The following is a 21,856-nucleotide window of genomic DNA, read 5'->3' as shown; positions in this document are numbered from 1 at the left end:
CTTATAGACAATAAGTGAGAGAATAGCCATAAAAACTATTTTTGCCACGGTTGTTTTAGAAATTAAATGTCATAAATCAGTCCGTGTATGACGCATTAACAACGCTGTGTTAAAACAGACTGAACAGTGGTGGAATGTGATTAAGTGCATTCACTTAAATATTGTACTTTAAAGTTGCATTTTTAAGCAGTTTAATTGAATTGAGTACTTCTTTACTTTACATTTATTAAAAAGCATAATGTAACTATTGCAGAATTATGTTAGCTACAGGTTAAGCAATATAGTTGAACTCAACAAAAAAAAACTGCTCCCACATCGGGGAAGCTGTATGAATGTATAATAATAATGTATGATAATTATCTTCTTCTTATTTCTCAAAAGTTCACACCATTTTTACATAAATGAGGAACTGTGTCTTTGAAAAACATGTTATGATAACCCTGCGGTTAATCATAGATAAAAGAATACATATTTATGGTAAATATTTGCAAACATGAGAGGATGCTTGTGTTTTGCTGTAACCGAGCCTTCTGTAAGCAGTCCGGCAACATGAGGACTGTCAGGTCTCCCCTGTCGTTCCCCAGAGGTTGAGTTTACTTCATGAATGCAACCTTCTCATCATGAGCCAAATACTATATTCACATGCTCTGCCAAGCATCACAGAGACTGTTCCTCGGTGAGGGAGCGCTGTCTGCTCCACCAACGGCTGGGCAGTGGGGATTTTATGACTGAGTTAGAGATCATGTTAGTAGCTGTAGCCTGTATGTTATGCAGCAGAGCCCTACTGACACCAGACTGATCAACAAGGTGATGCAGACGAGATAAAATGTAATCTAGTCTGAGTAGGTTAGCATTCTCATACCTGTCATTCAGATCCCTGCTGGATAGGACAAGTATTTACAGGCAAAACTGCACTCTAAAGCGGGCAATCCCTCGGAGATTTCTGTCTCAATCAGACAGATTTGACACTGTCTCAATCACAGACAAGAAAATTCTGCCTGAAACCATGTATTATTCTAATTTTTGAGATGTTATCTAAGAAATGTCCATGTGCTGCTGAAAGAAACAAAAAAGAAGATGCAGCTGAAGATGAGAAACATAACAGCTTTCAGTTAAAGGCGGGTTCACACTTTACTTGATCTTGATGACTAACGGGAACATCGTAAGCTGAATTACATAGCGGCATCTTTTTTGTGACTCTAACCTCTGGTTGGTGTTCAACAAAAACAGGTGCTTCAAAGAAGAATTTAAATACTAATTTCTCACAGCAACACCAATGATAGAAGTCCATCGTGAGTAAAAAGGACAAATCTGGCATTTCAGGTCATAGTGACATTCAGCACCTGCTATGAGTGAGTCACACGAATAGAGAGTATCACAATCACCTCACAGGACAAACTTAAGGAATGACCTCATGCAGGGCCACTGCAGTCTGGCTTGGCACGAACAATAGCTAGTCTGTGCAGGTCCATCCTACTTTTCTCTCCAGCATGTCTGCGACCGCTGACCGCAGCTTGAGTCACATCCTTCCCTGCTTTCCTGCGTGTTTACGGAGTGCCGGCGCTCAATAGCCTGTGATTTCACGGGCCTTCAGTATTAAGAGTCGCAGTGTTTGCAAAGACCTCCAGGACGGGATGGAAAGAACCATCCAGGGTTTGCTACAAACCGCAAGCGTGATACAGGAAACCCCCTCCTCTGTGTCTCTCTCTGCAGAGTTTTCCACTCCATTCAGCATTCCTCTTTGTGGGACAGGTGCTCGCAGACGACAGCTAACTGTGATGACTGCAGTGACATCACACACAAAATGACGCAGTGCAGCGATGGAACAGTTTTCTCTAAATAGACATTTAATGATTTAAAATGTGTGGCTACAGACGGGGAGAAGGGGAACATGTTTTGGGGATGGAAAAGAGGGATTTTTAACTGGTACTCTGTCGCAGACCGCGCAACATAAACTTCTTCTTTTTCTGCAAAGCTGAATGGCAGAGGAGGCAAACGGATGAAAAGCAAAACAGCCGTGCAGGAGGAGGACATTGCTCTGGCATGTATCAATGGCATCACATTCAGGTGATAAAAAAAAAAAAAAAGCATTTAAATTTACAATCGTTGAAAATATAACACTGAAGTTCATTAACATGTAACAAATATATACAGATAATCAACAAATAGGGATTGTGGCAGAACGAAGCAGCTTCATGTCAAACTCAGATTGACAGAGTGTTATTGTGATTACAGTAACTTTGAAAGAAAAATGTGTAACATACTCTTTTGACCCATTGTGAAGGATTGTGTGCATCTCTCTGCTGTATGTGTTGGATGTAAACATTACTCCTGCTCTTCTTGGCCTTGCTCACATTATGAGCCACACAGTAATCATTGTTTCTCTTTTTTTTTTTAAACTGAAGGCTGCATCTAATATTTGCACTGATCGGAAATCAATAAAACTTTAACAAATACAAAAACTAAACAAAAGAAACAAACTTCTGTGGTCTCATGACTGACACCTGCCATTGATAGCGCATTAGCGGCCCCTCTCCGCCCCCTCTGATTTCCACCTGCCTACTGCCGGCGGAGGCGCTGCCTACTGGGTCCGGAGCTGGTAATCTGAGGAGGAAATGGACAAAGACTTAATCAAATGTACAAAAGAAAAAGAGAGAATCTGAGAGAAATCAAGTGTAGGCAGCTGAAGCTTTCCACCCAGAATGAATGGAATACAAAGGAAATGAGATGAGGATGTTTGGCAATTAGTGGCAACATTAGCAAAAAGACCAACATGTGCAACCTTGGTAAATCGCTGGTAAGATCAGGAAAGCTTGACAAAAAATCAATTTCTCACATTTTGCAGGACGTTGCCACATTGCCTCATGTTCTACACTGTATCCCCTTTTCAGAGAACCGCACGGCTGGTTCCCACCGCATTGCACTGCCTTGCCCAACTGTTGCCTAAGATCTGCACATATGGGCACTGAACTCTTAACCTACCTCCATTTTGGGTGATGTAGCGCACCCACGGCAGGGCCTGGTATCCACTCTTCTCAATGATCTTCAGGTAACGCACCTGAGGAGGGAAAACAAAGGGTTATGAACGAGAGGAACAAGTGTCTAGACTTTTACTTAAACACTAAATTCAAGCTGTTTTTAGGTTAGCACTTCATTGCATGAGATGATGCAAGTTGCTGCAATGTAGTGTGTTTTTAGGGCGCATTCACACCTAATAGTCCGTTTTCTGCTGCGCACCAGACCACAGTTTGTTACATTGTTTCATTTTTCAGAAGGTTTGGTTTGCGTTCACACAGGCAAAACTCAAACGGACTATAAACTTTAAACACAAGTCATGTGCACGGAAATGCTGTTCAACCATTGGTCAGACATTAAGGGGGTAAAAACGCAAATCCCGGGAATTTCTACCGGAGCCTCCGCCATGGAGCATCGGCACTTTCGGCAGGTTATTCTCATGCTGCTCTTAATCTGGAGCTCAACTGACGGAGAAACAACCGCGGAAGTCTTTCAAGACATCCGCGGTTGTTTAGTTAAAGAGGGAAGGAGAATGAAGTGTTGAACAGTGTCGTGCAAAGTAAAAATGCTCCGTCAACTACATAAAAGCAAGAACACCTGAACGCCCCTCCTTACTGCAGGACGTCTCATTATATGTTATAATGTTTTTTAACGGACGTTGTCTGATTATATAATCATATGCGCAGGCCGCTAGTGTCTGTTGATCTCCAGATTAACAGCAGCATGAGAATAACCTGCCGAAAGTGCCGATGCTCCATGGCGGAGGCTCCGGTAGAAATTGCCGGGATTTGCGTTTTTACCCCCTTAATGTCTGACCAATGGTTGACCAGCATTTCCGTGCACATGACTTGTGTTTAAAGTTTATAGTTTGTTTTAGTTTTGCCCGTGTGAACGCAAACCGAACCTTCTGAAAAATGAAACAATGTAACAAACTGTGGTCTGGTGCGCACCAGAGAAGCGGACTATTAGGTGTGAATGCACACTTAGTGTAAGTCATTTGTTGAAGCAATTTGCCAAGGTAAAACTAACTTAACCTAAACATTTTCCATCTGTAGTCTAAATGTATTGCATGCAGGGTCACAGAGGTCTGGGGCCCCTCCCAGCATGCACTGGGAGAGCCAGGAAACAGGTTGCCAGTCGATCACTGGGCTTACACATACAGACAAACCAAAATATAAATACGTTTCCAACAACGGAAAATGTGAGCAAACAATTTATGGACTTTTAGCTGCAAGTCTTTGCCCTGTGGAAAAACTCAAATGGATTGACTGCACACAGGCACACGGAGAAAAGCAAACCACATCCATAAAGAGACCCCAAATAACTGGCTACAATGCAGGACTTCCAAACAAGCCCCTTTTATAGCACTGTACCTCATTCTAAGCAGGTTGAGTATTTAGTGTGTTTAAACAAAAAATATCTAAGAGGGGTTAGAGCATTGTGCAGTTTAATTGTCTATGAAATAGTATACTTATTCATTATTTTGACTTCTGAGGCGTACATATCCCTGCAAAGGACCTTTCTATTATTAATAGCTAATACTCAATATTAAAAGTCACATTTTTAGGGGCATACGCCTTTACGCATGCAGAAAGCTGTAGTAAGAGTGGTGTTGTTGATGAGGAAGTTGGCAGTAGTAAAAGTCACAGTAAGAAGAGGGAAGCAGATACAGAACAGCTTTCAAGGCACTCACAAAGTGGATTCACATAACTGTTTTTCGGGGGCCTGGATGTGAAAAAAAAATGCACATCAGCATTATCAAGATACAACTTTCACAAGCCATTAACCGATATTTCGCCAACCCAATGTTACGACAGCGCTGAATTACGAGAAGATGTGCTAAAAATATCCTGTCATCCTGTGCATCACTCGACATGATAGCACATTGTGTTTTACCAGTCATGTGGGAGAAAACAGTTCAAACTTATCTCACTGTAACAATCTGTCCATGTTGGTCAAATGTAAAAGCAACATTTATTTTTCAAATCATTTCAAGCAATTCACCATATTTAAAAACTGTGAACTTACTTTTCTGTGTTAAATCATTTCATTAAGCTTAACAATGTGTTAATGTTACTTTTTTTTAAAACCCTACTATTTTTTCCAATGATGTACTTATTTGTTTATATTCTAACTAATTTGTGCTTGTCTTTTTATCTAATCTGCAACGCTACCTTTTATTTTTTTATCTGCACTGTACCTCTGTACCATAAAGTGTGGCAGCAATAAGTCACTCCGCACTACAAAAAGAAAATGACAGACATATCATCCATCCTTTAGTGTGTTCCTTTAGGAATATCCTTCCCACAACATTCCTGCATTTTTGCTAAATAAAGAATAAACACAAAGTCCTGTGAACAAAAAATCAGCAGGAGTGCAAGCACGGACATTTTAAGGGCTGACAGGACCCCTCTCTGAGAGCCGTGCTGTGTCTCCTCGCCATCACGCCGGTTCCCAGCCGAGAGCCGGACAGACACGGCAGGACTCTGTGGGCCGCCTTGTTATTACCTTCCACTACAGAGTGAGGTCAGAGAGAGCGACCGCGCGGCCACCAGACACATGACGACAAACACATAGACTCTGGATCACAGAGTCTGCCGGCAGAGCACTTCTCCCTGAAGCCGGTGGCCAACGTGCCGTCGAGCTGACCGTGGTTACGCAGTCAGCAAAACGGCATCAAAAGCCATCCCTCCGCAAAATATCATTATGGCTTGTAAGATGAGAAGGGGAAAAGGAGGATGTTTGCTGTATCTCGTTTGGTAAGTACAGACTACATGTGTGGTCTGGATTCTTAAAGCATTTAGAAGAAGTTTGTCCCAAAAAGCTACATGTCTTGGTGTTCCTCAGCATCACCTAAAGACAGGAGATTTGGAAAACACTTTTATTTGAACTGAAAAGTGTTGGGCTACTCCATTTCTAGTTAAATGTCTTAAGGTACATTTATGTGCACCATACACACTTCACATGTGCTCTCCCCTACACTTTGTGGTGGAGTTAAGAGGAACTTTCTCATGCTTTGATATTTACATGTGTCTAATTAAGCTTCACGGCCTCTTCTCACACGTACGAGTGGTGATACTGGCTGCATTAGAGCCTGAGAGCCAGTCTGCTGCTGCCCTGTAATAAAGAAAAGGTTAAGGGCCTAGTGCAGCAGTTCGATGGGAATATGGCTCTTAAAATGTTGCCTCTGAGATGGTGGGCGCACCACAGTGTGATTGCAAACACTGAGAGTTTTTACGCATTTGGCTTGACAGACAGATAAACCGTGGAGACCTACCACAACATGGGAACTAGTGAACCGCTCAAACTACAGCAAACGTATTTTAGGTTGAACCCAGTGAAAAACATTACATGGCATCTCAAAGTAGTTTTTCTTTTTTTACTAAAAATGAAATTTAGGGCCTAAACCTTACATGTTCATATAAATTGCAGTTAAGTTGTCACATATTTTTATGACCTTAATAAAACGTCTCCCCATGGAGCAATGGAGTTTAAGAATATGAAGATTTTCTTGGCTTCCAAGTAGATACAGATTTAACATAAATCAATCGTGAAATGTATCCAGGTTTCCATCAATTCAGAGGCAAATCCTGTACTTTTACTCCACTACTTGTATTTCATTTAAAAAGTTTTAGTTCATTTACAGATTTGGATGAATGATGTGAAATATAATCAACTCTTAAATAAGACTTTAGTCACACCTGGAGTGAATTCACAAGCTACCCTGCAGTATACAGTTATTAAAACTAGCTGCACCTTTACCAGCTGAGATAAACACTTTAATGCATCAATAACAACAGTTAAAACATATTATATATATTATTCTGAAATGTACCGATCTGCATAATAAGTACTTTTACTTTTGGTACTTTAAGTATTTTTTGATGCCAATACTTTTCTACCTTTAATAAATTCATATACGTTTGAATAACTTAACCTTGAGTAACAGAGTATTCCTACACGCTGGTACTTCTACTTTAACTTAAGTACAAGATGTGAGTACTTCTACTTTAACTTAAGTACAAGATGTGAGTACTTCTACTTTAACTTAAGTACAAGATGTGAGTACTTCTACTTTAACTTAAGTACAAGATGTGAGTACTTCTACTTTAACTTAAGTACAAGATGTGAGTACTTCTATTTTAACGTAAGTACAAGATGTGAGTACTGCTACTTTAACTTAAGTACAAGATGTGAGTACTTCTACTTTAACTTAAGTACAAGATGTGAGTACTTCTACTTTAACTTAAGTACAAGATGTGAGTACTTCTACTTTAACTTAAGTACAAGATGCGAGTACTTCTACTTTAACTTAAGTACAAGATGTGAGTACTTCTCCCACTCTGGTTCTAGTCGGCCTAATCAACAGAATGATACATTAAAAGGTCAACAGGTCCGATGTCTTGGCATGTTTGTTTGAAATCATCTTATATTAATGTGGTTTTTTTTTTCCGACGATTACCACTAAGCACATCGCATTTCTGCTCAAAGGGTGTGTCGAGATTGAGGGGAACAGAAAAATACTCAGCTTTCTTGTGTTTGAATACAAGCAAGCAATGGTTTGTTGAAAACCACAAAAAGAGGATCTATCGACCAAACAGATGAGCAAGTCAGATCCAGTTCTAGAGAGATGACATCGTGGATCATTTTCTGTTTTCATATTAACTTGAGTTTGATTCACTTATCTATTATTTCGATTATGTTTTGCCAAATGTCTAATAAATGGCTATTTTCCAAAGCACAGAGGTGTGAGTTGCTTAAAGTGCTTGTACATTATGACCAACTTGAAGCTTTAATAAATACATTATTGAGAATATTGAGAACATCTTTTTTATATTAGTGCACAATAAGATGCAAAAAGATACCCCGGACCCCCCAAAAAAGAAATGTAACAATGCGTTTTTTTATAAACTCACCAGTAGAAATATCATTCTTAAACAAAAACTAAACCTTCATTTAAAAAGTACTATTACTGGAATGTTGGACATGTGTTTATCTCATGGGTATGAACAAGACATGTGACACCTCCAGTTGTCTCTACACTATGACTGGATTTTATTCCAGCATCGGCTCATTTTTGGATTGGAAATATGGAAGAGGCAAAAAGAGATGAGTTCTGACAGCTGCCAAATTAAAATGGCCAGAATGCATGTTCTGCCAAACACCACCCCAATTAAAAGTATCACATATTTCAATTATCTTGGGTTCAAGCTTCTCGTTTCCGAGTGGGCTGTGTAATGTCCATACGACTTAATGAGGTTTCATTAAATATCATCATAGGAAATGTGGAGAAATGACTTTTTTCATGAGCTTTGTACAGAAAGCAGGGATAACGTTAAGAAGTAGATACAGTGTGTTTAAAGGAGAGATTCAGGCCTCAATCAGCTTAAAACAACACATTTAAAGAGCTTAATGTTAAACAAATAAGCAATTATTTTATTAAAGTAAGAGTTAATATTCAATTTACAAATTATTACACTGTTATAAACCATGGCTGCTCAATAACAAGTTACTTTACAAATACTTATTTTATTGTTATTTCTTGAAGTTACTACTCAGTTCTGCTTATGAAGCTTAACCTACCATGACCATATTCTGCAAAGTATTTGAGGCAGTGACATGTATTACTTGTCTTACGTCCCTTAAAACCTGGCATTTAATTTAAAGCACTGTTTTTTAACAACCTGTGGATTTAGCATCACATCTTGCTTTAAGAAAATGCAGCACAATGTCAGATAGGTTGGGGTTATTGTAACACTGAGGGAGATGTATGTAAATGTCCCTATGGAAAACTAAATGTTTCTTTTTTTGGCAATAATATGATATTTTCAAATGGAGTTTGTCATGTTGCCATTGTTTCCTCACACGAGGACATGGGAAAACTTGATTTTGTGTTTCTGTGGTGCAACACGTATAATCACAGGACAACTGTGATTATACAGTCAGAGCAGCACATCTGTGTAAGTCTGCGGTCAGCAAGTTTTCATTCAGACATGAAGAAAAACAGTAGCTTCTCTCTTAGTGTCATGGGAATCACAATCAAATTCCAATGAATTCACTTACCTGTAAATAAGAATGACATTTCATATCACTGTGTTCAACACAAATGCAGAGGCCAGTGTTAACTGATGAGCAGTTGCTTTCTAGATAGTTCAACAGTAAGAAAGAGAGAAGCGCTGTTTAAAAGTGCCCTTACTGCCCCCTCTGGCCAAAAACAGGATGTAAATTGCTTAAATTCTTTCTCTAGAGAGACATCGTTTATATGAGAGACAGGGCTATACATTATAAATCCAGGCTGACACGGAAACAACTGACAACCGCAAGATATGTGCACTATGCAGGCCTTTGTGATAGAAAACAGCAGGTGCGAATGCAGTAGCATTTGTTTGCACCTGCTCCCAGATGGTTTACTCTATAGGAATGATAAACACAGCTTGGACTGTAAACAGTTTGTGCATTCCCCTGTGATAAACACCTTTCTTTTTAAATAAAATGGTGTCTTAAATCTAATACAAGGGAAATATATGTTCACCTTATCTTCGATCTGGACGCATGCTGCTGCAGGTAGGTCAGACAAGTGAACTAACAGAAGTGTTTGACAGAGGTCGTGCGTGTGTGTTAGCGTGGGATGTACCTGGATGCCGGAGGTGGTGAAGTATGGGATCTCAAACTTGACACTAATTGGTGGCTTCCCCTCCTTGTCTTCAGCCTCTACGCTCGGCAGACCAAAGTGGGCTCGCATCAAATACTCCTTTCCACCCTGTGAGAAAACAAAGCAGAAACTATCAAACAACACTCTGGAAACCTCTTGTGTTTAACACTAAAAAGGAGTGACTTTATATAAACATGAACTGTAGAAAATCTGACATTTCTCTCCACCATGAAGTCACGAAAACAACCAAACTGCAAACTAAGTTCTTACGGTATTGCATAAAAACCCAGACATAACATCAGAGTCATTTTTAACCCTCTGTAGGATACTGATGAGTCATGATTTCAGCTCACAGGGAAGGACTTGATTGACCAGACGATCTCGCTGTTCTCAGGCACCCATTTCACGCTGCCCACTGTGGTCTTGAATTTGGGTGAGTCAGCATCCGTTGGCACAGGAATGTGGATCTCCACGTTGTTGGCCGTGGAACGCCTCTTGAACTGACTCTTCGCCTGAGCGGAGAAACAAGAAAGTCAAGTTTAACACGGTGCCCTGCCTGAACAGGGCTTTCATTATATAAATTATAGTATTAAATGTGTACATGTACAAACATGCGTTGACCCAGTGTGAACTGCATTACTGCCAAATAACTATCTTTCTCTCCAAATAATTATAGCACAAAGGTTTGACAACAATAAAGATGTTGCTATAAATGACATGAGTGCAAAAGTGACCTGCCTTGATCATGTACTCGATACGACTGTGGGAGTGCTTCTCAATGACGGACTCAATCCAGATCAAAGGCTTCACCTGAAGATATAAAACACACGTGTTATCAAAAATAGTTTTAAGTCGCTTTAGTACAGTCAACATGCATGCAAGTTCAAATATCATGTGACACTGTCACCACCTGGTGGAGAGCTGACGTTACTACAACAAAATAAGGGTTTTTAAACGAGATAGATTTAAGACCTTTTTTAAACTTAAAGGTCCCATGTCATGCTTTTCCGGTTATTACCCGTCCCCTTGTGTGTTATGAAGGTTTTTCTGCATGTAAACGTTCTGCAGAGTCAAAAACCCTCAAAGTACACCCTTTAGCGATAAAACTCTAACACAGAAAAGACCTGTCTATGCTGCCCCAGAACGCCTCGTTGGAGATTTCTCTTTTTCTTCCTGGGTACAGTGACGTGACCATACCCAAATGGACCCATTGGTCCAAATGGACCCATCCATGGCATGGCGCTCCGCGCTCTCTCTCTCTCTCTCTCAGCGACGAAACTGTGCCCTCTCAGCACCCCCCCCCCTTCCCGCGTCCATTCGCGATGTCTCGCTGTCTCGCAGACCCCATGCAGCAACCAGGAAATGAACCCAGCTCACACTGTCGCAGCAGCGAGCAGCGCAACGTCCCGCCGAACCCGGCAACCAGACCCCACGCAGCATTCTCATCTGTTTGTCATTACTGGTGTCATTTTCTGGTTGCTAACGCCATTGTAACATAAACACTGATGTTTTGCTGTAACGGTGGTGAACTCATCAGAACAGAGTGTGCGAGCTGACCAATCCGAGCACACTGGGCTCACAGGGAGGGGGAGGCAGGAGCTCCAACAAGCCGTTTAGGACAGACAGTGAATACACATACTATACAGAGAGGCTGTATGAGAAACCAATGTGAGTTTGGAAAATTGAACAATATAAATCTATTCGAGTAGACCTCAACAATGGAATTATGATCAGTAGAAATGGCCATGACATGATTTAAGGCCACAGAACGTTTTTAAATAAATGTCCCCAAATACTTCTAAGATTTCATTTCAAAAATATAAAACAAAAAATAATCTAAAAAGATAGTACAAATCTACTTCCCACATATAAGCATTTTTAAGACTGTGAAAAAAAAAAAAAGGTAAGGCCTTATTTTTGAAATCCAAAAGGGATGCATTTAAAGATTTTTTTAAGAATCCGTGGAAACCCAGCCAATGGTCAAATTTGTGGTCAAATCAGTTTTTGTGCTCTCAGTGTTGTAGAGAGAATTAAGGGGAAAACACACATTGCAGAACATTTTGGGGGGGGGGGGGGGGGGGTCACCGGATAGCCTGTGTAGATTTGCAACTTGTGCCAAGAGTATGGACATACAGTATGAAACTGGCCTAGACAAACATTTTTAATGAAATACTGATAATGATATTAGGGAAGTGAAAATAACCTGACAACGATAAATCAGTCGATCAGAAGAAGAACTAATCGTTGAAAATAAATAACAATCTTTATCCAATCAAAGGGTGTCTATTTTATAATTGCGACCAGGATACAAACAGATATTTTACAGTTTAATGAGAACTATGTAACTTCTTTGTTGTGTTTGATGCCACTCTGCTTTGTTATTGTTTGTTGTTTGGTCTGGGGAAAGAGGCGTTACCGTAACAGGTAACAAGCTCTAAGTCATACGATTTATTTTATGAAGAAAACCAGGAACTAAATGTTTCAATGGGGTTAGTAACTCAAAGAGAGGCTTCTTTGGAAGAACATTACATTGTTGCTACAACGACAGAGAGTACTACTTCCCTTCCCACAAGCTTACTGGCAGTCCTGTTGTGAAACACTTATTGAAAATGTGATGCAGATTTAAACTTTCTTAACCTAAAGTGCTTGTTGCTAGCCTTTCCCTTTTTCTCTTTGCATATGATAATCCAATTTCTATCATGAGTATGCTGGTTGTTGTTTTAGAAATGTCCCCTCTTTCAGAAAAGGCAGGTTTGGCCGAGATGTCATTGCTTTCATTATTAATGAAGTGTTCTGTATAAATATGTACTAACTGACTGTGCCTTCAAACAAAGTTGTTGTAAGTATCATGACTCAATATAAGCTTTGAAAAGGCCAATTTAGGTTTTTTAAATATTACCAACAAACCAGGGGGAGACTGGCTGTCAGGAATAACAAGAGTCATCCTGGTATGCTGCTTCACAATTTGAGCAAGTGAAAACAAATAAATATGAAACATGAAATACTACATTTAGTCATCATAGTTGATCTACTATGGACCTGATTCAACTGTGGTTAAAGGGAAATGCTGCCGTATTTCCAATAAATGTTTGACCACTGATATTGCAATAACAGGGCCTCAGGCAAAACCACATGACAGGACAAGCTTTCCAAATAAACATGTTTTTTTATGAATCATTTCAAATGCTTTTCTCTTAGACTGACAAGTAGCACACTATAACAACTAGGATAGCTTAGGGATCTTTCCATGTTAAACAAATATTTGTGCAAACTGCTGTCCAGAATACAAATTGATTGACTCATTATTGTAAAGCATTTTTTCTATTGTACATGTTTGTAGTGAATTCTATAAACTCACTGATTTAATTTGACGTAGTAAAGAAGGTTGACATGTTACAAGCTTAACTTGAGAAATGTGCCTTCTACTCTGATTCATTTGTTGCTTTGCTGGCTTGTAAGGCATGCAGGGAAATGTATTATATTCACAAACAAGTACCAGCCTGTGGAGGGATTTGCTGCTTGGCGAGATCTATTGGTCCTGCTGGTGGATTAGAGTGGGGATCTAGAGTACTCACGTGAGTGTTGAGGCGGTAGGACATGAGTTCAAACTCTCCATCGGGAGGAATGAAGGAGATGGTGCGGTCGTTCTCAAAGCGAGACAGACGGACACACTGGTGAAACTTCACATCCTCTAGCTCTACAGATTTACTCTTTCCTCCTCCAAGAAAACATAAGAGAGAATAGTGAAAGGACAAAAAAATAAGAATACTGTCCTTGCATGTCATGAAAATACAAAAGTTATGCAGACTTCATATTTTTGGGCTTTTAATCATTGTGTTTTTCCAATAAGCATGAGGTAGTATATGATGTAGGACAGGGGTGTCCAAACTACGGCCCGGGGGCCAAATGCGGCCCGCAGACCATTTTGAAACGGCCCTCACTCAGCAAATTAAAAAAGTATAATGACTTAAGAATAATAAACTTCTGCTTGTCTTATATTGTAGAAATATATATGTTCAAATATATTACACAGTATTCATGTGTTAATAGGCCCAATTTTCAAATAAATTCAGTCGATTAAATTTGAAAACATGTTCGAACAAATCTAAGTTGATAAGAAAAAAGCCCAATAACAAATTAACATGACCTTGAGATCTACCCTTCATATTTCCTCTTATTATAAGTAATCTGAAGCTTCTGTTTTAGGGATTAGCTGCCAATAACATAAATGAAACCCTCTGGAGAGCTGTGAGCTGTTTTTTTCTTAAAGCATTTTCAAGTATCAAGAATAATTGACCTACATTGGATTGACTTTTCCAACTTATAACAGAACTTATGAGGCAAAATACCTCTAGTGAGCGGCCCAGCCCTTCTTATATTTTTCTGTATGTTGCCCTCTGTGAAAAAGGTTTGGACACCCCTGAAAGTGTACCAGGATAAACCGTCCAACTGTCACTCTATAGTTGGAAAGGGTCATTTATCGTCATCAAATGGTCCATCAGGCAGCTCCTCCCACATCCCAAATCATGTGTTAACAATATATGAACAAAATCTGTAGCTAGGAAATTACTCACTTCCAGTATTTTCAAACAGAACCTTGTCATTAAGGCCGAGCCGCAACTCAGGCATTCCCGACAGGAAGACACGCATCTTGATGGAGCCGACGATCTCACTACGCAGAACATTGCCATTGGCACTAACCTGTAAATAACGAGATTACAATGTCACAGAGAACCCCACAAAAAAAAAAACGTAGAGAAAGCTCTCACAGCAGCCAACAGAAAATACAGCACGATCAGCGAGCTTTTGTTGTGACGCACAAAGGGAGGAAGTTTACAATCACTGTGACTGGCATTCCTTAAGCAACACTGCACTTCTAAAACAAGGAGTCCGTACCAGGAGGTTGACTGACTCAATGACGTCCAGGAAGACCTCGTTCTTCCTGTACTTGATGCCCTCTGACCTCCAGGAGACAGCGTTGGTGACTGTGGCGGGGGGGCGTGGGGCGCCGGTGTCTAGCTTGTGCCCCTCCTGGGTTATGTATCTGAGAGACAAAAATGTAAACACTGAGGCGAAATAGAGAAAAGAGGAAATAGACTGTCTGCAGAGGTAAGTTCCCAGAAAGCATCAAAGGAGCACAGAGAGTGTCATGGTCACGAAGGGGAGGATGGTCTGACTGATAGCTAAACTTGGAACAGTTGGGGGAAGTCCAGAGTTAGCTTGCTACGTGTCTTCTAAAACCACAGTGTTGTGAGTTCAAACGGTCATTGAAAGTACTATATGCTGAGTAAAGTAAGGTTCTCTTGAGTTGATGATTTATTTTAACGACCTGCACGCCTCCAGGACCCTGAGGCGGCAGGGAAGATAGTGGCCGACCCCTCCCACCCTGGATACAAACTGTTCACCCCCCTCCCCTCTGGCAGGAGGCTACGCTCCATCAGGACCAAAACCCTCTCGTCACCTGAACAGTTTCTTCCCCTCCGCTACTGGCCTCTTAAACAAGGCCCGGCCCTCCCACCTAATACTTTACCTCAGCCACAACGTAGACTCTATATGCATTACATTAATGCACACAATGTTCAAATACTACTTACTGCACATATTTCATATTCTATAGTTCACTGCATTCTATTTCGCTGTAAATTACTGCTTTATTTTATTGCTATCCAACTATATTTTATTACAGTGTCCTTAAAGATTTTTTGTTATATATGGAGATGATTGTTTTATATGTTATGTATGCACCATGACATCAAGTCAAATTCCTCGTATGTGTGAACCTACCTGGCAATAAACCCGTTTCTGATTCTGATTCTGATAATACCACAGCTGAGAAAAGCTGTCTGGAAAAGCTGATTTATTTTTGTTTCTTCCTGATGTTTCCGGATCATTTGGCCCAAAGCTTCTTAACTTTGATAACTAATCAGACATCAATTTGGACTTTTAGGAAGACTCTATTTTATATACTAGGCAACAATCCACTAAGAATCTCAAGAATAATCAAGAATGGCAGTATTTATATATAATATTGATAATGAGTGTATGTAAAGGTAATTGCAGTGAGGCTATGGCAAAGAGGATACTCACTCCTGCAGGATTTTGCTGTCGGTAGTTTGAGGATAGCCGAAGTCCATCAGCTCATCCATCAGCTCGTATATGATGACAAAGTTATCTCTGATACTCTCCTCCTCCAATTCTTTGAAATACTCTGAAAATACCTGAAGAACACAAAAGCTGTTTTATAATCCTGTTTGACGGCTTTATACGTTTGGTTTGTTACCTAATTCTGATGTAAATGTTGTTGATGGTGTTGATTAAAGCATGCAATCCTACCTGGACAATTTTGTACAAGAAGGAGAAGACCAGCGAGACGCTAGCATTTTTCTTAGATGTTGCAACCACTGTTGTGATGTTAAGAATTTTAGCAACAAATGGTGAAAATCAAAGCAGGGTACAAAACATAATACCAACTGTTAACAAGTTGCTTTGGTCAAATCAGTGTGCTGTGCACCATAAGGATACAGTAGAGGTTATTGTGTTTGATCCACATGAAGCGGACTCCCCCATGGGCCAGGATCGGAGAGAGGGTCCCCTCCTCCTCTTTGTCCATCAAAAGGGTCATGAAGTGCTCGATCTCTGACATGTCCACATCTCCCCGATAATTCCGGCATACCAGGACCTACAATTAAGTTGGAAAACATGTAATTTATGCAGCTTGCAAAAGCAAGATTACTGAATGTTAGAAGCAGATGCAGTAGTTAACAATTGGACATGCAAGAGCACTTCTGGTAGTTCTGGAAACATCAAAACTATTATTGATATAAAGTTATAATACTGTAATACTGCTAAAATCAAATATATTGTCATGTGTTTTGTGCTCACTAATGAAAAAATCTCACGTTGACATATGAAGTTATATCCAGTGGTGTAAAGTAACTAAGTACATTTACTTAAGTACACATTTGAGAGACTTGTCCTTCACTTGAGTGTTTCAATGTTTTTGCTATGTTTTACCCCACTACAATTCAGAGGTAAATAGTGTACTTTTACTCCACTATATTTATTTTAAAATGTTAGTTACTTTGCAGATTTGGATATATGTGAAATATAATCAACCCTTAAATCAGACTTCAGTCACACCTGGAGTAAATTCACAAGCTACCCTGCAGTATACAAAGTCATTAAAACTAGTCGCACCTTTACCAGCTTTGAGAACACTTTAATGCATCAATAGTTATAATCAAAACATAAAATATATTATTCTGAAATGGACCAATCTGCATAATGAGTACTTTTACTTTTGGTACTTTAAGTATATTTGAATGCTGATACTTTTGTACTTTTACTTGAGTAACATTTTGATTGCAGGACTTCTACTTGTAACAGAGTATTCCTATTCTGTGGTAGTTTTTTAAATCAAGTACAAGGTCAAGATCTGAGTACTTCTTCCAAAACTGGTGGTCAGTTGCCAAAGGGCGATGTTACCAATATAAACAAAATCAAATATATTATCATTGTGTTTTCATTCATTTAGACTCTTTAACCTTAAGTCATCCATCATTAGAAATCACATTATGGAAAAAGATGACAACATAGATATGTAGACCTTTATGACATTAATAGAAAGGTTGTCTTTTTCCGTAATAAACCGAAAGAAAAAACTAAAATCATCAATTTGTCCTTCAAGTATCTGCTTTATCTATGATGCTATAGGATGCAAATGCAATGAAAAGCACCTGTTACTTTTACAGTTTTACTCCACTTTAACAGACCCGCAGGTGATATTAAACCTGATTCTTATCGCAAGAAATGCAAATCGATTAACAACCGTTACGCCGAATTCACCAGAATACACTGACGGTTGAAAATAAGTTGAAATGATAGAGTAATATGTATGACATGTTTACAATATAAGCAGAAATGTGTGAAACCGCTGAATTAGGAAGAGAGTTTGACATCCCCTGCTGCTAACAGCTGGTCACCTGTTTGTTTTCTCATCGCTACGTGGCCTAATATTTTCAGTTAAACCATCACATTAAACAGATCTCCATATTTAGGTGCAATGTAAAGTCGTAAATAAAAGGCCAATCCCTAAACACTGCCTATGAACCTATGCCGATGCAATACCCACTGCTGCAGATCACTACACATCATTATCTGTCAACGAGGAATGTGTTAGCAAAGCTGCTAGCTATGCTAACGACAGGTTAGCAACGTTAGCAGGCTGGACCGTTATCTTACCTTTCCTTTTAAATCCAAGACATACACCGCACTCGCAGACATCTTGAACTAATCTATGCGAGCTTAGTTCAGCTCTTTATTACCGGCTTAATGACAATGTTTGATAATAACTATTTAAGGGCTAAAATCAAAGGACAAGCTTTCATTCATAATACTGAAAAAGGGAAAAGCCACCCTTCCCCGTTTGTCACACCATCAATGGATCTAGTGAGCGCCCCTTGTGGAGCGGGAGGAAGTACTGAAACTTTAATGTATTTATTACATAGATATCTGGATGTTTGAATGTATCAGTTTAATTGCAAATATTTTGACAATAAGGCATAAATAAGACATATAAGTAGTACAATTAGTCAGTCAGTCACTCAGTCAGTACAATAACAACAGGCTGCATAACATTTACTGTAAGTTGTTATTTTGCTACCATGGCCAAAATTAAATTACAGTGACTCAAAGAGGAAAGAGAGCGGGACTGATTTTACCTCTGTTTTTATTTAATGCTACCAGACATGTTGACCAAGGAGGCACAGGTATATAGCTACTTTGTCTTGTCAATGGCTACATCCTTGTTCTCTGTGAATTACCAATCAGTGAAGAATAAAACTTCACATTGTAGCCTACATCGCTCTCAGTATTGGTTTTAGTTTTAGTTTGCACTGTTATCAAATTTGCCAGAGTCCCTTTATACGGTATTTGATATAACTTAATTTAGGAGTTTCAGTGAATTAGTTTATTTATGTTCCATCAAATGTACTTGCCAATATGAATCCCACATTTTGATATCGTTATGAGTTCTTCAACTTATTTTCTTGGGAGTTATTTCTTGTCGAGAGTGAAGGCTGGGGTCTTGGGACTGGCACCAAGTATAAGGACTTCTGCTTTTAATGTTTGTGGTGAAACAGTAAATAACAACACTTATTCATAATATATTCTACAATCTAGACTAAGAGTTCATCACAAGTATTTGTATAGTGACTTGAGGTCCTGGGTGATGATGGTGCTCAGGAAGCTGAAAGACTCCAAAGCAGTGACTGGGAAGCAGAGGTGGGAAGTAGTAGTACAAATACTTCGTTACTACACTTAAGTAAATTGTTCTGGTATCAGTACTTTACTCCGCTACTTATTTTTCCGACGACTTTTTACTTTTACTTCTTACATTTTTTAAACACAAATACCTGTGAACAGGTATACAGGTGTACAGGTGAACAGCAAACACCAGTGTGATTTTGGTGACAGTACGACTATCTTGGACAAAGACGTTATAGGGGGGGTTCCAAATCCGGAAGCACCAACACCTGGTCTGCCACATGTAAGCCCCTCTTTAGTTTGTCAGCTGCTGAGCCCAGAGTAAAATGCTTTTGTGTGCACAAACTAGAGGGGGACAGCAAAAAACAGTGTGATTTTGGTGGGAGTACGACCACCCTGGACAAAGTTATATTGGGGGTGCCAAATCCGGCTGGCAGAATCGCTTGGTCTGCCAAATGTGGAAATTATTGGATTAGATTACTTTTTTTGTCCCTCGGAGGCAGGGTCTGCCCCTTTAGGCTGGCGAAGACACAAAATCTCTCAAAACATGAAAACTCACAAAGATTATAAAGGTAATGAAAACATAAAAAGTATTTTTTTGTTGTAAAACATTTTTTTATTAGATATGTTTTGAAGTTGTACATAAAAATGTTTTAATAAAGTAATTTATTTAATTCTTATTTTCATCACTTAATTTGTTTTTGTTTCAGTAAAACTTTTTAAAATAATATATAATATAATATATAATATAATATTTTTATATTTTATTTTTCAAGTTTTATGATTGTACGCGTCCTGGTGGCGTCCTGATGGCTCCACACGTCCTGGTAGCCTTGGGTTTTTCTGGAACAGATGTGTGATGCCATAGCCGTGGGAACATGTTTCAAATGGGGGGTGCTGTGGGGATGACACCAGGGTTGGTTCTGACCAAAGTGCTGCCCTATAAGGCAATATTTTAGCTGGCAATGAAAAACCTCTACAAAAGACCACGACACTGCAAAAAGAGAAATATATTGACATGGTGGACAGCTTATATAACAAGGCTTCAAATTTATTATATATTATAACATGTTTTAATTGGAGGGGTGGACTTCACATCCTCTAGGGGGGGTCCGGGGGTACCCCCCCGGGAAGATTTTTTTAACATTTTAAAGTAAAATGCTTCAATTTGGTGCACTTTGAGCGCCCAATTAGAGACTGATCTAGGGGGTACAACTCTAAACACCCATATGAAAAAGATCGGTTTGCATTTCATCAATCAAATAAGCAGGTATGTGAACATTTCCAATAACCTACCATAGCCAATAACAAATACATGTAACTTATTTTATTTGTGTTGTTCATTCATATCTTATTTTACAAGTTAACATTTATTTATGTATATTTTAAAATCTCTCCAGTTTTAAACGATATTTTTGGTTTACTGTCCTATAGTATACATTGGAATGATTTCAAACCTGTTTTTATTTATCCTAATAATTATAAAGGTGTGCCTTGGAAATATTTGTTTACATAAATTGTGATCAAAACGTTTGAGACCCACTGAGATAACTTCGACTAAAGTGAACTATCTAAGCCCTCATAGTCCTTTACCTCACTGAGCCTCTCAGTCTGACAGGAGAGGACTTTCCCTCCACATTATTGTAGAAACGACTTCTTATATCCGTTAGCGCAGCAGAAGCTAACAACAATCCCCGCCGGTACCGCGGTATCCCCTCTCTCTATCTCTCTCACTTTGGCTGTGAGCTGCGGGCGCCTGCTAAGCCAACATCCCCTACTTCATCACTCACAGCGCCCATCGTACAGGGCAAATGGAAAATGTAACCGGGGAAAAGGGTGTTATCTTTACTTAATTATGAATGTTGTTACATCAAGGCTGAAAATTCGTTTTTTTTTAATTATATCTTGTGGAAGTGCAGATCCCCTGTCCTCCACCAGGGGGTGCTGCAGCACCCTCAGCACCCCTACTTCCCACGGCCCTGTGTGATGCCCCTGTGGGTCCATCAGTAGAGAGGGTGTGGCTGTTCCGTCTGTCCTGCATTGGATCCAGTGATTGCCTTGATTGCGGTGATTCAGGGCACCTGGGTCTGGTGTCTGGTATTTAAACCCTCTCTGCGCCTATCTGGGGGCTCTCTGCTTTCTCCTGCAGGCAACCGGCTCTGAGGAGTAAACCAAGTGTCTATCTTGACGTGTTTGTGCAAAAATAAACACCTTTTTATACCCGTTAATGTGTTGTGTCTCCTTTTTGTTGTGGACTTCTGAGCCAGGTCGCAACAGATGTGAAAAATGTATTCTACTTCTGGCAAGGAGTTCAAACAAATGTTCTTTAACAATATTTTTATGTCGCCTTGTAACCGATACACATAGAAGCCAACCCTGTCAAATTTCAATGCAATATGCACTGGTGTCTTTTGTCTGGCAAGATGGCAAGAGTACAGAGTAAACTAAGAGTACCTTTTTTTGAGGGATGGGCTGCCGGGTTGGCCAGCCTTAGGTAGACGCCCCCCACACCTCCGGGGGACGTGAACAAAAATTGGACTACAAATTAAAATAATCTAATAAAATGGAATGATAATGAAATAAATAAAATAAAATAATAATATAATACGTAATACAATCATAAAAACTTGAATATAAAGATATTTAATATGAACATTTTTAATTTACTAAAAGTAAACAACTATGTGAAAATAAGAATTAAATACATAACATTTTTAAAAAAGTTTTTATATAAAACTTGAACAAAATATTGCAAATCAAAGAAAATAATTATACACAAAGGTACAGGACTTGTTATAATGCAAAAGCCTTTATACCTTTAACAGAGGTTATTAAAACCACCATGGAAAGTGTTTTTTTCTTTTAACATGCTTCATATTGAGGTTAGGACTGCATACCTCATTGGCATACGGACACAGAAATACC

General features: G+C 39.3%; 1 protein-coding gene across 3 annotated transcripts; it reads right to left on the bottom strand.

The window, feature by feature from the left end:
* Positions 1-1,824: 1,824 nt before the first annotated feature.
* Positions 1,825-18,120, bottom strand: LOC307020166 (AP-1 complex subunit mu-1). 3 transcript variants are annotated; one of them, XM_079651349.1, is made up of 12 exons: positions 17,909-18,120; positions 16,190-16,346; positions 16,001-16,068; positions 15,755-15,885; positions 14,564-14,711; positions 14,242-14,368; positions 13,243-13,388; positions 10,406-10,477; positions 10,021-10,179; positions 9,650-9,775; positions 2,983-3,058; positions 1,825-2,604 (listed from the first exon to the last, which is right to left on the bottom strand). In XM_079651349.1, exons 1-12 carry the CDS (start codon positions 17,948-17,950, stop codon positions 2,582-2,584), a joined length of 1,275 nt encoding a protein of 424 aa, XP_079507475.1. In that variant the 5' UTR covers positions 17,951-18,120; the 3' UTR covers positions 1,825-2,581. The 3 variants fall into 3 exon arrangements, with proteins under 3 accessions (XP_079507475.1, XP_079507476.1, XP_079507477.1); XM_079651350.1 differs by having other exon boundaries at positions 13,243-13,385; XM_079651351.1 differs by having other exon boundaries at positions 13,243-13,382.
* Positions 18,121-21,856: the final 3,736 nt, after the last annotated feature.

The sequence above is a fragment of the Notothenia rossii genome (assembly GCF_949606895.1).
Source record: "Notothenia rossii genome assembly, chromosome: 9".
Lineage (NCBI taxonomy): Eukaryota > Metazoa > Chordata > Actinopteri > Perciformes > Nototheniidae > Notothenia > Notothenia rossii.
The sequence above is the reverse complement of the archived record's forward strand: the minus strand, read 5'-3'. Positions and strand labels throughout refer to the sequence as shown.

Bases quoted from the DNA above. Each gene is read 5' to 3' on its own strand.
- LOC307020166 (XM_079651349.1), bottom strand. From the start codon at position 17,950: ATGTCTGCGAGTGCGGTGTATGTCTTGGATTTAAAAGGAAAG. The intron at 14,712-15,754 runs GTGAGTATCCTC...TTTGTCTCTCAG, and splicing joins GACAGCAAAATCCTGCAGGA to ATACATAACCCAGGAGGGGC. The intron at 2,605-2,982 runs GTAGGTTAAGAG...TTTCCTCCTCAG, and splicing joins CTACATCACCCAAAATGGAG to ATTACCAGCTCCGGACCCAG.